Below are 20,720 nucleotides of genomic sequence, written 5' to 3' on the forward strand. Positions count from 1 at the left end.
CTGCTTATAAAGGAAATTCTGACAGCTGCCAATACAAACAGAGTAGGAACACTAGCAGAGAGTGTACAATTCCTGAACGTGTACACACATGGGTGTGGAAAAGACAACAACCCCCAGCAAAACCCGAATTTCCAATGTATGCTCTAATTTTGCCTGGCTTAGAGAGGAGAGTTTACAAACATGGAAGAAAGAACCATCCTGTTCACAAGTCCCTCTTTTCTAATCTTTCCATTTTCCAAACTCTACTAGGGCAATCCATGACTGTGTGAGGATTGTGGACACCTCATGACTCCCCTGTGTCACTCTGTCCCCAGATTAGCCACTCTTTGTGCCCAGTCCTGAGAGCTGGTGCCTTCCCTTTGGTCCCTCAGCCCATGCTGAGGAAGCAGGGGAGGAAGATCCTCTCCCTCAGTGACTCCCGGCAGCATATGTTCGATCTCATGTTTTCAGAAGCCACTCGGGGCAGTTCAGGGAATCTGTGCAAGTGTCAAACCACGCAGATTTCCCCAGTCTCTATCAGCCCAAGCTCAAAGTCCATGTCTGACTTTCTGCAAACAGCTTGTAACAAAAGTTCTAATATTCTTTCTCCTCATAAAAATAAGTCACATGCTCTTTCCTGAAGCTTGTATTTCAAATCAGCACAAATAACCTCTGATGTGGGTCCCCCTTGTTCCAGCAGTGCGTTACAGGCACGCAGCTCCTGTGCTAGACGTGAGCGGCAAACTTTCTGTAGCTTCAGCAACTCTAATTACTCTTTCAAAGCCAAACTCTTCAGAGAAGACTTCACTGCCTTCTCTGCTAAAAAGGATTTATTTTCACTTAAAAGCACTAATACAAATAATTCAGCTTGACAGAAAATCATGAAGAGGCAAAGGCACTTTCACTTCATTGTGAGTGAATCTGCAGACAACAACATACTCTCCCCATCAGGAAGTACCCTCAGCACTTCAACCTTTTGTTGAAGTTCAAGCACTCTGCCCCCTGTTCTTAGGAACGGTTCATTCCCCCAAAATGAGGACTCATGCTATTTCTCCACAGCATCAATAATCCCTGGGACAGTAGAGCAAAAATACAGAGTCTAGAGATCAGATAGTAAGGTACAACTTCACAAGACAGAAACTGGCAACTTTGCTGCTGGAAAGTCAGGACTAAGTAACAAGGTTATAATAAAATAAAATTGTAGCACACCTCAGGCTTCCGTACAGCTGGAGAACTACATCCATACTGCTTCTCAGAGATGACAGCACACTCTCCTTCACCAGCACCAGCAACTCCCTGTTCCTCAACCTACCACAACCACTGTCGCCTCCAGTCACACAAGTGCTCTGGAATAGAGGTATTACTCTAATCTCAATACTTCCTCTCTCCTGGGACATTGGTCAGGGTGAATCATCAGTTAATAAACAGAATTTCTTAACTGATGGGTGCAGCACTTCCAACAGCACCACAGGCACATTTCCCTTTAGCCCCGTTCTGCAGAACTCATCTGCATAAATCACCTCAGGAGGGAACACCTGAACAGTAAGAGCTTGTAGCAAACATATTCCAAAGCACCTGAGCTCCTGATGATCTGTTATGCTGGCACAAGAGCCACGTTTCCCAGTGCTCAGTCCAGAAAACTCAGAATCCTGCTCTTACCTTTCACGTTCAGTCGTCCTCTAAACCAGCGTCCAGAGCAGCCCAGTCCCTCAGGAAAAGCCTAACCAGAGTGCCTGACGTGCGATGACCAGCATTTGTCTCATCTGTGGTCAGTCTCTCTGAGCTGTGTTCCACTGGCCACAAGCTGATTAGCTGGCTGCTTAAGGAGGAGCTGGGATAAGTTTTCTTCTGACGGCAGTGCAGTGGAGAGGCAGGCGCTGACTGCAATAATATGCTGTTTCCTGTCTGCGGCTGAGCTGAGAGGTACTTCCCAACAGAAAAGGGTTTACAGGAGCTCAGGAGCTCAAGCTCCACCTCTTCTAGTGCAGAGCCTTTAACTATGGAGGAGGGGTCACCAGCATGGCTCTTCCACTACACCATCAGCTTCCACCACCAGAAAGAAGAAACCAAACCACACACAACTCTCTCTCCACACAGGCTCCTATGGAATCTCAAAAGCTTTCAATCAGAGGGGACAAGAGCGAATGCTGTGACTCATATTTTGTGAATGAGGGTGAAAGTCCACACCACCACTTGGCAGCAATAATTGGAAAACCTATAAAACCACCATGTGAGAATCATATTGGAACAAAAAACCTGTACCTGGAAAGACGTGATGTCCTTTCCAGGCTCTCTCCTGATGACGACAGGTGTTTTTTACTAGTATTAAAGAACACATATTTTATCTTTATACAAATATACATATTCCACGAGGCAGGAAAGGGTCAATGAAGTGATAAGGACTCACTCCATCAACTGTGCCAACTGCATTGAAGGTAGCAGGCTTAACTCAGCTGGCACCTTCTAGAAAAGAGCAGATCTTCAGCCCACAAACTGATCTGAGGAGGAAGAATTTGTTCACCACACACACATTTACAAAACTGGGCCAAAGTCTTTTCAACGACTCTTGTGGGGGCAGCTGTGGACGCAAAGTGCTGACCTGAGCACCAGGCAAGAGTGATTGGTGTCCCCCAAACCTCATGAGCATTGTAGGGGAAAAGGGAATAAGGGGTATATGGATCAGGTTCATGACACAGGTAAAGAGTCATTTTGAGAGAGAGATCAGTAAAAGCCGGGCTTGCTGGCATGTTCTAGAGAAAACACTACTCCAGGTTAAAGTATGGAACCCATCCTCACTGCATACTTTGCTTTAACACTCCTAGCACAGCTGCAGGCTAGTCCATCAAGTGGGTGTCTTACCAAATCATGTTACTGCAAAGCTGCACTGTCCAAAAAAAACGTTCATGGAAAGAGCTGAAGTCTCACTGGGAAGACTCAACACACCCAGTGTGATCCCAAATCATCGGCTTTTTAGAAATCACGAGAGGTTTTGAGGGTATTGCTGAGAAAGCTCTGCTCAGAAATCAAGGTCAGGCTTTGCCCTCAGCCATCCAATGCTGATGATTCTATTCCATAATGAGTACAAATGTAGCACACATTGATGGCAAGAATCCAGGCTAAAAGTTGATTGCTCTCTTTGAAATAAAGGGTCTTGAACTACCAGGACAACACAGTTCTCATTGAGTTTGTACCACAGCAGATCTTCTCCAAGGTCCTGTGCAAGACAGCAACCCTAGGAAAATGCCCTGGTGAGAGATCTAGGCACCACATCCTGAGGGATCACAGGTGGAAACCCCCTTCACTTACAGCCAACACATCCCAAAAGAATTTACCTTGTAGACAGCTGACTCTGAAGGACAGAAGTGGCAGAAATATGACAGAATCAGCAAATACCACACCTTTTGGTCTAATGAGAGAAGAGAGGTCTGGCATGGAGCTGCTGTAAAATTTGTTCCCAGAGGCTTCCTGCTAAATACCTCTGCAGCCACACTAACTGACATAAAGGAACAACAGTTAAACATAAAGCTTTTTCTTACACCTCAGGGGACACAGTTGTACAACATCTTAAGTCAAAGATGCCCCAATCACACGCTCCCAGCCCATTCTGTAGTCATCCATCCATTAACTCCAGGTAGCAGTCCTGAAAACTCTCCCCACTGCAAACAGGATACACTTACTGAGGAAATCTATGCAGGATCAACTGAGTAAACAACAGTGGAATCCGTTATTACACACTCTTCTTTTTAGAGGAACAGGTCTATGTCTTAAAACTCACTTCTCTCGCTCCCCTGCCTGCTGACAGCAAACAAATTACCTGTCAGGCATGTCCTATGCAAAAGGTTTACTGGCAGCTATTTTTCAACCTTATTCCTCTATGTATGCAGCATAACCTTTGCTGGCTCTTGCTTTGGTATTCTTCTCTCCTGATGCTGCCTCCTCATGCTCCTCACTGCCCGGACACCAATTTCTCTTCTGACTGGTCAGCCCTTATTACCTCTTTGTTTTAAATACACATTCTCCTCTAAGTGCTTTATCTGGTGTTTTTGTCTCCCACTTCCTCTGTCAGTACCTTAGGGGTGTCACTCATGCAACCTGACCTGCAGAATCTATACATTAAGCAGTAGAGATGCCTGGAGAGAGGCTGAGTTTCCTCATAAAGAAACCACTCTTTCATAAATCCAAAACTACCACTTTCCATTGAAGAAAACAGAAAACCAAAAGGAAAACCAGGCCATCTAAAACTCTGCTATACAACACCAAGTGCTGCATGCTTTCAGTTTAGGAGAAAAACTCAAATCATGTGTCCCACTGATTTGAAAGAGGGGAAAAAAATGCATCAAAGAATTCTGAATTTTAGAGAGGAACCAAGCTAGGGAAATACAGAGGGGAAACAGTCCTCTCAAAGAAAATCAACAGAAAACTGCACAACTGCAAGGCATCCAAAGCACTGACAGCAGCGATGTGGCAGAGCAAACAGCAGCAACACCAGGCCACCTTCTGATCTTCTAAGTATTTTCAGAGCTCACAGTAAACACCAGTCAAGCCCCTCTGTAAGCCATGATACAAAGAGTAAACAGAAATTAAGAGGAAACATGTTTTTCCTGAAGTTTACCCGAGCCCCATGATACAGTGCTCAGCTGGAGCCAGTGCAGACTGTACCTGCTCCTTGAGTTTCACGGTAACCCTGTACTTTTACACACTAGGGAAGGCAGGGACTGGCAGAGCCTGATACCAGAGTCTTGGAAATAACTCTTCACTGTTGGACTTGGATGGGGCAATCTGAGAGAGCAAACACACTACTTCCTTCCATCCCTAAACACAGTGTTCCTGAGGGAGATTAGATCTCTCCCAACTGTACCAACAAGCAAAACAGTAACAGTACACTTACCTGAAACATCAGTCTTTATTTATATCTGAGAAAACTGAAGCAAGATCCAAGATAAAATGCTTTATTAACCGGTAAGTAACTTCATATTCTTGAAAACATATCCCCTACTGAAATCACTACAGAATCCTTCTCTCTGTGCTCAATATTTACTATCAGGCCTCCTACCTGTCCAGTTATGGATGTAGAAAGTATTTTCAAGCTTTGGGAAGTATTGGGGTTTTATCTGGACACAGGGTGGGTGCCATGGCTGCTTTCCACAGGCACTGCAAAGCCAAAAGCTACAGCTACACAACAGAGATGGCCTCTGGCAGATGTTTAAAGCAGCAGGCCCCTCCTGCTGCAGCACAAGGCACACTGCTCAGCCTTGGTCACCATCCTGCAGGGTCAGCTTCCTCCCTCCACCTGGCCTGCTCCCCCTTCACCTTCCTCAGAGCACCACTGCCTCCTTTCTCCACATCCTCCTCCCTCCTGAGCCCTTCAGGGGCTGCATGGAGGTTACTGCTGCTCAATTCCAAAACTCACACCAAGACTTGACACTCAGCCTGCATGGCTGATGTTAATGGCTTTTTTCTGCACACCAGGGACTCCCCTCAAAACGGAGCTTGAAGAACACCTGCACCTCAGAAATATAATAATTTTTCCTCCTACTTCCTGAGCCTGGAGAAAAAAAAGCAGGGATACCACCACATCTCCAGACTGCAAATACCTGGCACACATTTCACATCTAACAAGTATCCTGAACCAATTCCACAGTTATTTCTGTGCTATTTCTTTTTGTTCCTCCTTTTGCTTTCCCACTATATACAGCACACATATATAAACATACATACAGACACACACAAATAAAGTCAGAGAAAGAAGTTTACATATTTTAATGCCTGAAGGGAAAACTAAATTCCTTTTCCAAGATCTGCAGCATAAACATCAACATTACCCTTAACTCCCCCAGCAGAACAAATTTTTCTGTCCCACTGTGTGAATGGGTTCTATCAAGCCCTCCCAGCTGATAGGTAAGCAAATCCCTGAATGCTGAGTTTTAGCACAATACACAGAAACCTGAGGTACTTCCCATGAGCACACAGATGAGTTATCACGTCGTAAAGAAAAACAAGTTTATAATTTTTTTTTTTATTTTCAGTGAAGGACGCTGTGAAGATTGTTCAGATGTTTTTACAATCTGCAAAAGACATGGGAGTGAGGAAAAGACGAAAGAAGAATGGAAAATAATGCACAAAGTCCTACCGTGAAGCTGTTGTTGACATTCTTTGTGCTGGATTCTGCCACGCTGGCATCTGTCAGATCCACCTCATCAAAAATAATGGACTGCAAAGAAAAAATTCAAAATCCCAATGAATTACTGAATCCAGTGTATAAGCAGCAGACTCAAAGGGAGTCTGCCTGGCATGGTCCATCACAGCCTTCTGTGATCCAAAGTAAACATCCAGCACCAACAACATAATGGACTTGGAAGTCTAGTTCCATACACTGGGGCTCACTCTGGCTTGTCTTTAGTCAGTGAACTCAATTACTTTATTTTTATTAAAGAATTATTTAAAAAAACAAATAACTGTAGGCTTTGTTCCCATGAAAGGAGACAGTTTTATATCTAGTTGACTATCAGCATACTAACCAGATGCATGGCAGCTCTGATTTGATACATTTTAGCCTTGCTTGTCTTGCTTGCACTTTCTCTTTTCATTCATATTCTCTCCTTCCTATTGATTCAGAGCCCATTCCCTACTAAAATGCACCAAGGAGGGAAAACATGGAAAAATCATTATCACAGGTCCTCAATGCTTTACTTCAAAACCGAGGATTTCCAAGTGTGAGGCAAAACACAGGGATCTTCTAGTAGCTACAAAGCCTGCAGACAGGGCTTAAAGAGCACGTGCTCCTTTCTCTGCTGAGGGCTGCCTTCCCACCGACACCCACCTGCCTCTGAGCCCCACCACTGACTGCCTTCCTTGGACTCCCATGTATTGGCAGGACCTTACCTTGGCAGTTTTTGCATAGTAGAGTGTTCGTCCTCGCAGCTTAAAATATCGTCTCTTCCAGCGCTGGAAGGAGCTGGTCTGCTTCATCAGCATCCCCTCCTTTATGACAGTCTACAAAACCAGGAGAGCAGAGGGTGAAGCACAGGTTTTACTGACAGGGACCTTTCCTGTTCTCCCAGTGCAGACTCGCAGGGGAATAACCGGAGCTGGAGATCAATAACCCCAGTGCCCTCTGCTGGGAGCGTTTCACAGTCAGGCGGCAGCGCTGAGGAAACTTAACAAGACTAAGCCCTCACAAACACACAACCCACACCGCGGTGCGGTTTTACCCTTGTCTCCAGTGCTATCACGATATCAAAAAAGATAAATAACTTATGACTGAATGAGACTGAATTTCAAAGTCTAACAGTGACTTGAGGAGTGTAACAGTTAAAGTCACTGAGGTCGGATTTCAGTCGCAGGTAATTGTGCCTTTCATTTCATTGGCATCTGATTAGGAGGGCATACACACCGGGATATCTGCCTCTGTTTCCAGTTCTGCCTTGTGAAATTATCAGCATCTACCTGGCACAGGGCTGGCAAGCTGCAAGCCCAGGGGGTGAAGAGTGAAACTAGAGCGGAGAAGGAGCTGCATCCAAGCTCAGCATTTGGTGTTCCTCAGAGAGTCTTGGCCCTGCATCAGCACTCTCTGGCTGGCTGCCATTTCCCAGGGCTGCAGTGCCAAAGCTGTCTACGCACGCTGCCTTTTTTTTCTTTAACTGCTTTAGAACTAGGCTGACATACCAGCACACACAGGCCCAGATGCTCGCTCACATACTATGCATACATGGGGATATGGATTGAATCCACATGCGCTTCACTCTGCTTTGTCAAATACATTTGATTCCTTTGCTGAGGACAGGTTTTGAATACCAACAGCCACACGAAAATAATCTCAAAAACTAAAGCTCAGAAAGACAAGAGGCAGAAAAGCCTCGGTGTCCAGCCCCAAATTCCTGATTGAAAGTACTGCCTAGGAGCAGCAAACAGTGCTATGTCAGGCCTCAGTACTACAAGAAACCTACTTCTCTCCCCAAGAAACAGTCCCAGGAACCTACTTCTTGCCGAAGGTGATAAACACACAGTTAAAACACAGGAAACAAATGGTCTGACAATCTTGCAAGACAGGTTATTCTGTATCTTGGTGCCAGGAAAATGACACAGCTTTAACATACCAGAGGTCTCAGCGAAACTCAGGTTTGTAAGTCAGGTCACTGATGAGTATCAATTAATTCACAAACAGCACCAAATGGACACTGTCGGGCTACTACAGTAGGGCGCAAAATAAACTACTACAGGGCACAAAATAAATGCTCTTACTGATCCACGGGGTTTAGTTCATTTTAGAAATCCTTTCCAGGGCATTAAACTTGCTTTTAAAATGCTATATGTATTTCTAATGTGGGTCTTTCCTCTTTGAAACAGCTGCGGATTTTAATACTTTCCACATACACTGGCCCTTGCCAAGCTCAAAGTTTCCTCAACAAGCACTTGGAAAAAATGCTGACAATAAGGAGAAACATCCATCTACCAATCCACGCTTCTTGCCAGACAGAGCCATCCTCAAAGTGGCCTGGGAGATCACACGGTCTGGACCCCCACGGTGAAGCCTCTACTCCCAAATCAGCAGGGAAGGAGCGGGCTCCACAAACCCACAGATCCCAAAGAGAGCTGTTGGAGACAAAAGCCACTCTAGTCTTCCTCCACTGTGCTGAGAAAGAGAAAAGGGAGAGAGCTCCCCTATCTCCTAGAATAACCTCACCTATCTTGGATCCTGGGACCTGGCCAATTCCAAGGTGAGCACAGCTCAAGCCTCCCCATCTCCCAGTGTTCTGTTTCACAAATGCCCCTGCAAACTGGCAGAAATACCTGCCAGTGCTCAGGCAAACAGCAGCTCAGTGTGCCTGCTTCCCCTGGGACTCACAGAGTACCACGGCACTGCCTGCAGAGTGGAAACAGAAAATGAAAACGCACCATCCTGGACTAAGCTCGTACCAGCAAACAGCCAGCACCACACCAGCTCTGGAGCAGTCACTGAAAGGCATCTTGGCACTCATTTTCCACCACCTGCCACAGCAGGGACACAGCAGTAGGAATACTCTTTAAGAAGCCATAAGGCATCTGGGAGTGGCTTTAGGGTCCGGAAGTTAAACACACTATAGCGATACCCAGAAACAAGATGTTAAACCACCTTAGAGCTGGTGTTACGTAAAGAATCTGAAATTCAGCCATGATCTTAATCTGAAGCCTCAGCGTAAGAGAAAATGGAGTGCAAAGACTGACCCAACAGCATCCCTTGCTGAAATGGTCCCAAAGGCAAGGCCAGAGCTGAAGGCATTCACCTGGAATCGGGAAAGTGCATTCATGCTCCTACTCTGCAACGGTCTTTTTATGAGTTATAAAGCAATTTTCACTCTCCGTGTCTCCATCCTCCATATGTCAAATGGAACAAACAGCACCGCCCAATTCTGTGGAGACCCACTAAAATATATACATATAAATGTCTCTCTGATGAGTTGCTTTAACCTCCAGCACCTGAGTATAAAAGAGAAATGTAAAGCAACACCATCCAAATTACCATGCTAAAGAAATCACACATTTCTGCAGTTCACTTTTTACAGGGAAGAAAATGGGAAAGCAGAAGGAGATTTTCCAGATTAAAACAGAAACATGGAGTGATCTTTTGGATTCCTTGGGAAAAAAACCCATATAATTAAAAAATGAGACAGAGAAAGTAGATTCTGAACTCTGCAAAGCCCTGAACCAAAGTCAGAGAGGAACTAAAAATCCTGGGGAAGACTCCTGGGATGCAAAGTCTGAAGATATCAAGTCAGTCAGGAGACTGATGAAAAAAAAAAACCAACTTGCAGGCAGAGATTTCAGAGCTCTGCTGCAATGGTTATTTACAGCTCTGGTTAGATGGGGTCAGCCAGACCCCACACTCCCCAGGCTCAGGCAGCGGCCCTGTGGCCGCTCACACTCCTGCCCAGCCCACCAGCAGCCACCGGGTCTCTGCTTCCCCTCAGCTCCCACCACTCCCGCTCGGCCCCGAGGGCTCCCTCACCTCGGCTGGGCTCACTCACCTCTGCACAAGACCTGCATTCCTCCATTCCTCTTTTAAACCCTCTTTTTTTTTTTTTTTTTTTTTAACCGAAAGGCAACAATCCCGGGGGTCACGTTGCTCCGCCCTAAGCAGCATTTATGTCATTGCCAGGCTCTATGTATAGAAAACCTCAGTTCCCCAGCTCAGACATGAAAGGCCCGAGCAGCAGCGCTGCACTGCTCAGAGCAAACACGGCTCTGGTTCAGCGCTGCCCATCCCTGCACGAGAGCAGCACGGCTATTTATAGGCACTCACTCCGCGCACGGCTCGGTGGGTTTGGGCGGAAAGGGCCGCAGATAAGATCAAGATGAGTTTATAAAATGATGCAGACACTGCTGCCTTTCTCCTCCTCTCTTCTGATTTTACAGCCAAAGGACTTGCTACTTGCAGAGGAATGCAGCAGGAGAAAATGAACTGGGGGAAAGGACCTGACTGCAAAGCGACACCAAATGAAAGATCGGGGGGGAGATGAACAGTTACTTCTGCTCACCAGCCTCTGTGCAGCTTTTTAATTGAGGACCTACTCTGATCAGATTATTGGGCATGTACTTCATCAAGATAAAAGTGAAATGTCTTCTCCAATAAGGAAAAGAGAGAGTTAAATCTATTTTTAGTGTCATATATTGGATCCCACAGGAAAACTTACTGCCCTGAAACATTATGAGGTTTGATTATATGCATCCTATCCAGGATAAATACTAAAATTGTTTGCAATGGAACTATTCAGACTGCTTTCTATCCAGCTGAGTCCCTCTCCAGTGGTGTCCTGTGGCATGGCATTCCATGGGCAGACAACACTGTGAAAAAATGAATTCTCTTCTTGGATCAAGCCTAAAATGATGTGCTACTGGTTTCAACAGTGACCCCCTTCTATCATATTACAAATCAGTGCAAAAAAAACCCTGAGAATTTAAAGCAACACTGCACGTAGCAGAGAGTCTTATGAAGCCTGCAAAGAACAGGATTAGACAGCTGAAAGGCAGGGCCTAGGAAATTTCTAGCGTTTTACTATTTATCTTTGGCCTTGAAGAAAAGCAACTTCCTGCAGAAAAAAATTCAGTTCATGGCAAGCAATACACAACCCTCCCCCCAACTCGTGCTCTTTTAAAAACTGACATTTAGGAAGAGAAATAATATGTTCTCAGATTTCTCTTGTCAAAATGGGTGCAGGGTTCAGGCCTAATCCTGAACGGACGAAAGAAAAGTTTTGTCAACAGGAATGGTTTCAAACATCTCAGAGGACTTAAACTAAGGATTTAAGAGAGCCTTGTGCTTCACTGCTTCCCCTTCCCACAGGACCACCTCATAAGAACAAGAAGCCAAAAGATTAACAAGAGCCATTCACAAAACCAGCAAGACACAGCTGTGTTTTTTGTGGCACTGCTCATCTGAGGTGTCTCTGCACCCAGTAACCCATGTCAGGAGGTCAGAGACAGCCTACACAGATTAAATGCTTTCTACACTGATAACACGAGTGGTTCTACTAAAAGTCAGGAACAACCACGACAGATTTCAGCTGCTTTCAGATTACATCCCTTGTTCTCCTGCACGCAGTACTGCTCACTATGGGAAACACAGGAGCAGACAATCCTTTCCTGAAGCTTAAGCCTATTGCCCCATTTGGAAGTAAGGCTCTTGATAAAACTGATCTCCTAATCTGGACAACAAGGCCCTGTCAGCCCGACTGAGGGTGACTGTCAGGCCTGCCTGCCTGTCAGGCTGGCAAGTGTCCCTTGGCACAGAGAGGTCCAAACTGTGTACCATACAGACACAGGAAGAACAATGCACCCTATTTTACTGCTGCAGTTATTCAGTGAGCATATCTAAAACAAAAATTTTGCTCCACTGGTATTTCTTTCCAATGCAGAAAAAGAACTATCGAAACAGCAACTAAAGAATCCCAAACCTGAAGTCCTCAGCATCTGGATTTCTCTGTTTTCCACGTGTCTTCAGAATGTGAAAACTTCAGGGCACACACTGCTTTTATTTGTATGCATCATAAAACACTGAGCAGGGCACTGATGCCAAACAACAAGTTACTGACTAAGAAAGCACCAAATGCACAGAGGAGAAAACAAAACACAAAAGCATATGTGGAACTGACGGGCTATCTTCCTGTGTGCTTCCTAGGGAATTTTACAGACAGCTGATCCCCACCACCAAACTATCTCATCTAGTCACTGATTTCGGGTAAACTGTGGCAAAAAAAAAAAGGGAGTAGATCTGTGGTTGCTTAAACATGGCCAGACAGCCCTGCCACGCTAGGGCAGGTACATATCTGGAGTGCTGTGCCTTGTTTTGGGTAAAACAGTTTTAGTACCTGGTTTCATAAAAGCTCTTTGCGGTCATAAACACAGAACTAATAAATATTTAGAAATCAACCGAAACACAGTAAATCCAACAAAGAAACTACAGGAATAAATCTAACAAACCCCATAGAATAAGACATGAAAGGTCAAGAGGGTAGGGGTTAACAAGCTAATCCGAGAGCAACATCCTTCCACCAGACAGTGGTCACACCCTGGAAATTAACTCCAGGAAGCTTGGAAGGGGGAAATCTGGATAAGTACAGCAATTCTAAGTATGGGACACACAGAGCTATACAGATCTATAGAGGAGCACTAGGAACTTACAGGTTGTGTAGTCCTGTTTGGAAATTCTACATTAAATGCACTTGGCTCTTGAAAAAATGAAAATGGGATTAAGATTTCTGTCACTGGTATCCAAAGGACAAGACAATATGTGAACTCACTGCAACAAAAGGACTCCAGAAGAGGGAGAAAGAAAAGAAAATCAGAGGTCAGCTGCAGGCATCAAATGTCAAAATAGAAGCTGGGGCAGTGAGCCAGTGATCCAGTACCAGCAGCCGAGCACTCGCTGATGAAGGGGGCACTGGCCAGGGGGCACTGGCCAGGCCCTCAGTGTGCACTGTTTCGCTCCATTTTGGTTTAGTAACCTACGCCTTATAAACTGGGAAGCACCCACGAGAGGTTACAGCACAGACCTCTATACAACCACATGGGAAAGCCTGCAAAAACTCCCCTACCAACCATCCTCCCAATGCTCCTCTTGGTAACCTCCATCTCTGCTGAGTGAGCTGCACTCCACACAGAGTGAGTGTGACAGCTCTCCTCCAGCCTCCCTGCCACTCCTGAGCCCAGCAGAGTCCGCAGCAGAGAGCAGTGACCGGGCCACACAGAGCTGGAAGGGCACTGAAACAGGAAATGCAAGCTCATTCTCCAGATCAGCAGTGAAAAACAGGAGTTTGTATCAAATGAATACTGAAAAGGCTTGGATTTGCCTTGGCACAGACAAATGCTCAAATACTTCATTCTTCATTAGTTCATGCTGCAGCCAGTAAACAAAGAACAGGTCTTTGAACCAGCTCCTTTTCAATACCATGTTCAGCTGCTACTATTCTGAATGACCCTTCTGAAAGGGACGCACAGTCTCAGACCCAAAGTGAACAAATTCCCAAAGGAAAACAAATTTGAAAGCACATAAAAAGGTATATGGGAAAGGAAACACAAAATACAGCCTATCATCACACAGCTCTCTAGCAAAATGAGCTCAGTCAGAGAGCTCCAAGCAAAGTACTTAAAACAGATAAATACCCTGGTCAGCTACTTAGAAGAGAGAATGAAAAACACACCAGTACAGGGATTCGGGATAAGTCAGCAACAGGACAACTCCTGGCACACTAACTGCTTAAGCCCTCAGTGTGCTTTCCATAGGCTCTAGGCATCCTTCCCAAACACATTTATCTCAAGAGGGGAACTGAGCACAAAGCTTCAGTCAAACCATAGTAAAGCTGGAAGATAAAGGCTCAAACTCATCCGCAGAGATAACCAAAGGGAAAAAGGCAACAGTTTAAAAGCTACTTGAAAACTCTGGAATGGAATAAAATGTTAAAGGGTATTAATTAAATGTGAACTTCATACATTTAAGAACAAATACGACAAATTTGACAGTTATTTTTTCTACCATCTAAAATTACACGTGCACAACTACATCCCTTCCTTGGGCATTTTTCCCCCAAGCACAAAAAATGTCAAAACACATTACCTGCTGTGAAACCTTCATCTCCAAGACGTGCCTGTCCCCAGGCTACTCACCAGCACCACAGAACCCCCATGTGAACTCAGAAGCACGTGGCTCTGCTGCTGAGACGCAGCAATAAAACCTCATCTGGAATCACAGCTTGTCCATAGAACCCTCTAATGCTGCAGCCAGTACCACTACAGCTTAAGTCACACTCTTATTCATTCAGAGACAAGTTATTACCAAAACACACCGCAGTCAACCCATTTTCTTCAGCAGCAGGCAGAAGGAGCTGGGCACTCACCATAGCGGGTTGTCAGGGCCATCTGATACGAGAGTGTCAGGCTGGGGAGGCACGATGGGTGCGAGCACAGGAACAACCAGTGTGAGGGAAAGCACAGCCAGAATACAGCTGTGGATCTCATCCTCACAATCATAACCACCCCAGCCTTCCCACACCACTACACGTCACGGAGATCTTGGCCAAGTAGGAAGGAAAAGTCAGCAGCAAGTACTGGTAGGAGAACTTCAGCACATGGGAAAGCGAAAGTTACACCTTGAGGAAGAAAACTGAATCCTTTGCCCTTATATTGAGGAGGCTGAGAGAAAGACAGCTTCCTCCCACTGTGTCTGGATTCCCAGCAACTCTGCTACTGAATTCTGCAAAGAGCCTTATTTGGTAGTGACTGGCAGAGGCAGGGCCAAATCCTCATCCTTTTACTCCAACTGGTATTACAGTGGGGCCAGAGAAGAAAGTGGCTTTTGGTCTTTGGCCATTTAATTAATACTTAGGTATCTTAGAACTTATTTTTATCTCATCTGTAACAACTGTCGCTATCAGATTTTCCATATTTATGTATTAAACAACCTATGCTTTTAAGTTTTTTTTTCCTCATCTATTTAACATAGTTTTTAAAGGATACTCCAAAGCTTTTAATTTGTTTTTCCACTTTCCCTGTTTTAATGTCCTGCAAATACCTTTGACCATGCCAAGACATCTTAACCAGCACCAGCAACAACAAGAAAGATGAGCACAGCCCTGGGAACACCGTTTTGTTAACTTTCAGCTGAACAGAAGGGGCCAGAATCCTGATTTCTAATAAAATCTCAGTGACAGACCTGCACATTCTCAAAAGAGTGCTCTGCCCTGCTTCAGCCCAGAGCAGTCTGAAGAGCACGCAGCTCGCCCTCCATTGTCGCATTTCTGTCGTTCAAGGACCAGTGACAGCAGCTGTCCCACAGGTCACAACACGACCCTGGAGCTTGCAGCACCTGCCTCAGTTCCCAGATCTGGGGATGCCCTGTGTGATTTTGTGCATTTGATACAAGAAGCACGTGACTCCATCCCCCCCGTGGAAAACTGCGGTGGTATCACCTCTCCTCGCTAGTAAATTACACGGATAAATTTATTAAAACTTGCAAGCCCCCAGTACAATGTGCTCGATGCAAACACTGTGTGGTCGAGAGGGCGTTTCCTTTCTCAAAAAAGGCAAACCAGAACATCAAAACAGGTATCAGATGTAAAACTTTTCAACTTGGCAATAAGACAGCGAGGAAACAAAAATATCTGCTCTGAACCCAAAGAGAGTAATTACATATTAATCAATTATCTGACTTGGAAGTGGTCACGTTGAAGCAATAACAACTTAGTGGGGAAAAAGCAGGGAACAAATGGTTTCATTGGAGAGTTAATAAAAGATTCCTTCAAATAATGGTTTGTACATTTGAAACCTTGGAAAAAACCACATTCCAAGAGGAAGGTGCTTTTCACTTGGGACAGTATTTTGCCATGAAATTTCCAATGCTGCTGTGCCAATATTTAGGGCAAACCTTAAGCTTTCCAGGAAGTAGAGAATACAAACCCCTCTCTGTCTCACTTCTGCTTCCTCTGACATATGCAGGTATATCAGCTATTTTAGAAAAAATCACACTGGCTTTGTAATTAAAGAAGGTAAAGTTATGTAATGTCTTCTATGGTACACTGGATTTTCTAATCAGGTAATCTGGAAATACACATTTCACAGTCTGCATTTATAATTCAGTACTCCTCCAAAGTAAAATAACAATGATATTTTGTAGCAACAGGGTTTGGATGGGGGGGAAATACTCTAAATATATGACTTAATTTTATTAAAAAAAAAAAAAGAAAACATTTAATACCTATTTTATTTTGTCTGTAATTTTATTTGAGAGAATAATTAGCAACCCGGCAATGTACTTTTTAGCAATGTGGTTTAAGTAAATCCATGTTCTCAAAACATGCAAAAGTTTAATGTTAGCTCTTTAGTTCCTGGAACCTGATCTATAGTTAGAAGGAATGAGAGAGGCTACAAGTGCGTGTGGTTTTGTGCTTTGTTTTGTTGTGTGGTGGGGTTTTTTTAGTTTGGGTTGGTTGTTGTTTTTTTTTTAAGAAGGAAGTAACAGCTGTTGCTTTCATACAGAATCCAAAACTCTCCAGCAGCGAGGCAAACTTGCAGTACACCAGTGGAAACACAGTGCTGGGAAGCTTCCCAATTTTGTCAGAGCAGATGAGCCTGAAGAGCAGAGCAAACTGAATGGAGACTGAGTCAAGGGGCAGAAACACTCGTTCAGCCTACAACCCCACATTTGTCCTCAGTGCTCAGAGAACAAACTAGGCTGTTCATGCTGCTAATCCAAGAAAATTAATGTCCTCAAAACCTGTACCCGAGATGTTCAGTTTCTGCCCAATCACAAAAACCTGTCTTTTGCAACAATTCCCTCTCTTTAAGTGAAAAGTTCACAGTTTCTACCTGGATTGAAGCATGAGCCACCACCATGTATGACACATGAAGCTCCTAAAGTGTCCTCTTTCAGATACTCTTAGAAGGCAGTAAACCAAAACCAGACAGACATTTTAATATGTTTTAGTGGAAGATGCCACAGACAGAATATGAATGAAGCCATAAATTCCTGAAAATTCCTTCCTCATCTGTTTTATAATGTCTCTTTACTGAAATACTTTGCTTCTTATCATAACACTTCTTTCAATACTTGTATTTCAAACTAATAAACTTCTCCAATTTCCTCCGTCTAATCTCATCTCAGAAAACCTTTAAACATTTGCCCTCCAGAAATAAAAATAACACTTCTTTACCTACAGAACAGACATTTTATCTAATAGGCAATGCAAGAAGAAACAAAATGAGCTTTCTTCAGCTGCCCACACTGCCCACCATGTGTTTGAGGGCTCAGTCTACTCTGGAAAGTTGCACAAAATCGAGGAGAAACATTTTGCTTCCTCTCAATGTTTTTTTTTTTTTTTGCCTTTATGTTGCAAGGTGGCTCTGAGACCTCAAAGCTGCTGATCAGAGAGGGAATCACAACTTCCCATAGCACAAAAGGCATCATCTGTACCTGGTACACAGCACAGAGATCAGAAACGTGCTATTTCAGATACTGAACAGTCTGTCCACCTCAGCACAGTGCTCAGTACCAGTTAATTTATCCTGCTTTTCATAGTATAAATTAACTTGACATATCTCTGCTACTGGAGCTAGACAGCTTCCAATATCCCAGACAGTTTGGATAGCTGCTCACTCTGTTTGCAACTCTGATGAAATATATACTGCAAACTTGTCTTTAAAAGTTCAAGGCAACGATAAATGGTTATAAAAATGAAAATTATTAGAGAGAAATAGCTTGTGAAAGTAAACAGAACTTAGATTGAACTAGTCTAAACAAGAAGTCCCCCTGATGCCACCCAAGGACGCTGCTGAAATCCAGTCTGGTAAACAAACTGAGAGCTCAGCACTCCCACAGAAGTGATGAATGAAACGGGAAGGTGGCCTGTCCATCCACCCTCCTGCTCTCCGAGGGTTGTGATGTGACACTGGCAATGAAAGGTCAGGTCCAAAGGAAGCAGCACCTTTCACTGTCAGAGCTCGTACAAGGTGCTGTGCTCCTCCCTTTCACACCCTCAGCTCCCGGGACCGCTCTGGATGTTCCTGTGCCCTCCTCCATGCCAAGTGACAATGAGATGACATTACCACTCCAGCTGGTTCCAGCTGAGGCCTTAGCTCTGCTCAGGAGGTGGGAGAAAGATCCTGCTGTTGCCTCTCCTCACACACATCTTCCTTCTCTTAGTTTATTTAATCTCCTTCCTAATTCCCATCCATTCAAAGATGCTGCACCTCAGCCCACCAACAGTCCCTGCAGCTGCACCAACAGAGAGGGGCTAAAAGCAGCACACTGAAGGTGGATGCTGGCACAAGCCTGACAGGTCTAAAAATGACAGATCAAACACATTACACAGCCTCTGCTTCTCTGCCAGCTGAGACAAGGGCAGCCACACCACCTGCTATACCTGATCCTATGAGGTTTTCTTCTTCACCCAGAATAATAATCATTAAAAGACTGCTAAACATGCTTCCCTTATACCTTCCTCTCTGCCTCAAAAATTCTTTCTAGTTAAAAGCAAACAAGCACACTCAGCCTTCCACTCCTCCTTCTGCCCTCTGCCTCACAAGGGACAGATTTTTCAGCTGAAGAGATGTTAGCTGTGATTTGCCTTCAGACCCTGCACACCAAGCTCTCAGTCCCAAAACATCCAAACAGTTTCATTTGCCCCACCACTACCACACCAACCTACCTCAGCCAAACACAGATGAGCAACCCGTGGGCTCAGAAGCAAGTTCAATGACATTTTATGGTCTTGCAGGCAAGCAGCTTTATTTTAAAGCATTTCTTAGGAAATCAGATGGCAGGACCAGTGGAAGGAAAACATACCTTCAAAGTGTTTGCAACTGTGACAAACAAGTAAATTCTGAGGAATTCCATGGCCACAGCAGACTTTGCACTCAAGCTGTGATAACAGTAAGCTTCCATGGCGATTTAGCTGTACTTACAGGCATAATCCTAAGGTAACTGCAGCAAAAGATGTGGTCAGAAGAGATTTATATCCTCAGGCCGCAGTAAAAGTCTGCCTGCATCTCTCACTGTCACTGAGAGACCTGTCCAACAGCTTCTACAGCTTACAGTAGTCTGCACTCTGTCATTCATCAAACAAATTCAGAATTAGGTCTGCCTTTACACAGGAAGCAAGCTCCTCAAAGTCTCATCAGAACTATGATTACTCACAAAGTTGTCTTTGCTCCTTGCCCCGAAGGCAAGGAAAATGTATACATGCAGCAGCACGAAGAAAGGACAATGGCGAAACAAAAAGACATCAACAAGCAACAGAACAAATCAATCCTTGATACCATAATACCTGGACTTACTTGGAAAATCTGACACTGTTTAGTCAAAGGTTTTCTGCAGATGAGCACACAGCAGGCTTAATAGCTGTAGACAATATCTGTTTATAATCCTTGTTGTCACCATGTTTATGTTTGCATGCACAAGTGGCTGTGTATGCAAACAGCTTTTTCCAGCCATGCTGACGCAGGAAGTGATGTAAAACAGGGAAAATTATTAAGTAGGGACAGGGAGACGTGTTTGGCTATATTCAAACAAAAATACAATCCAGTGCACCTTTCATCTTAGCATCTCTAACATGCTGTTGGAAGCAAGAGTTCTCACTCTACTGAGAAAGTCTTTGTGTCTCATCACAAATACCACCATGTAGACAGACTAGAGCATCCTTCCTCCCTTTCCACGAGACCCCTGCCACAAGGGGTGTTAAGAATCACAAGGTTCATCCGATCTCCAGCAAGACAAATTCTTAATATTCGGCACTCTGCATGCAGGAAAAGATGTCAAAAGTCTTATCTTTTTTCTCAGCGGAAGAACAGACTGGTTCAGGTCACCTGGTGCTACAGTACAGCTGAAATCTGCTTGATATAGAACATCAACCAGTTTAGAGGGCTCCAGGGTTTCCTAGGGTGGCCAAAAGAACAATCTCACAGCCCAGACCTGCAGTGCCTCGCCCCAAGAAGCCAGTGGCAGTGCCAGCAGCACGCTGCAGACAGGGCAGCAGCCCTGCCGTGTCCCCACCTACGGCCACGCTTTGTCAGGGGGGCTGCAGAACCAGGACCCGTGTGGCAAAACAACAATGAGCAGTAAAACTATGACAGGCTCTGTGTCTGAAAGCAGGGCAAACCAGCCACCAGGAAAAAGATCCCTCTGAATAATGCTTCAGATACTGCATCATGCAGACACATTTACTCTCCTTTGCCACGAATACCAGAGAAGCAACACTGAGCTGCAGCACCGGCGCCGAGCGAGCCTTTGCATCCCCACAGCTGCACCGCGCCTGCCCACGCTGCAGAGACAAGGTGATCACAAGGCACGTGATGGCACAGGAACTAACCTTGTACTTCCAAGCAGAAACACATCGCATAACAGTCCAAGAGTTACACAGGAGCTTAATGGCTACAGAGAAAAATCATGCTGCTATAATAAAAATAGTACAGAAAAGGGAAACTCCCTATGGGTGGTTCCCAGCCTAAGGCTGAAGGAAATCTTCGCATCTTCTCTTACAGTAACAATACAGAGGAACTACAGCTGTGGTTGTAGTTGCAGAATGCTGGTACTGCCCCTAAAAATGGTGTTATCGTTCCAGAACAAGAAACAGAGGGGTAAAATATGACTGGGCCAAAGGAATCCCGGCGGAAAGGACTGTTACCTTACCCGGAAGGCAAAGCAGGACAGAAAAAGCTGGGAACAAAGACTAACCAGCTCTAAGATCCCTGTTTGACCAGACAGAAAGCTAAGCATC

The 20,720-nt window shown here is 44.7% G+C and overlaps 1 protein-coding gene across 5 annotated transcripts in view; it reads right to left on the reverse strand.

Moving 5' to 3' along the window:
• Nucleotides 1–20,720, reverse strand: part of DGKD (diacylglycerol kinase delta) — a 58,641-nt gene that overhangs the window by 36,445 nt on the left and 1,476 nt on the right. For 3 of the 5 annotated variants that reach the window (XR_001876637.1, XM_017826212.1, XM_017826211.1), the window contains exons 1-3: nucleotides 9,984–10,025; nucleotides 6,862–6,972; nucleotides 6,110–6,190 (exon numbers count right to left, since the gene is read on the reverse strand). Coding sequence is in view for 3 of the 5 variants with exons in the window: in XM_017826212.1 (XP_017681701.1) it covers nucleotides 6,110–6,190; nucleotides 6,862–6,972; nucleotides 9,984–10,010 (219 nt within the window). In the remaining 2 variants the exon portion in view is untranslated. Of the gene's footprint in view, nucleotides 1–1,638; nucleotides 1,904–6,109; nucleotides 6,191–6,861; nucleotides 6,973–9,983; nucleotides 10,026–20,720 lie in introns of those variants that run through there. The other 2 variants (XM_017826215.1, XM_017826214.1) reach the window with 2 other exon arrangements.

Source organism: Lepidothrix coronata, unplaced genomic scaffold (genome assembly GCF_001604755.1).
Source record: "Lepidothrix coronata isolate B3197 unplaced genomic scaffold, Lepidothrix_coronata-1.0 Scaffold125, whole genome shotgun sequence".
In the NCBI taxonomy this organism is placed as follows: Eukaryota; Metazoa; Chordata; class Aves; order Passeriformes; family Pipridae; genus Lepidothrix; species Lepidothrix coronata.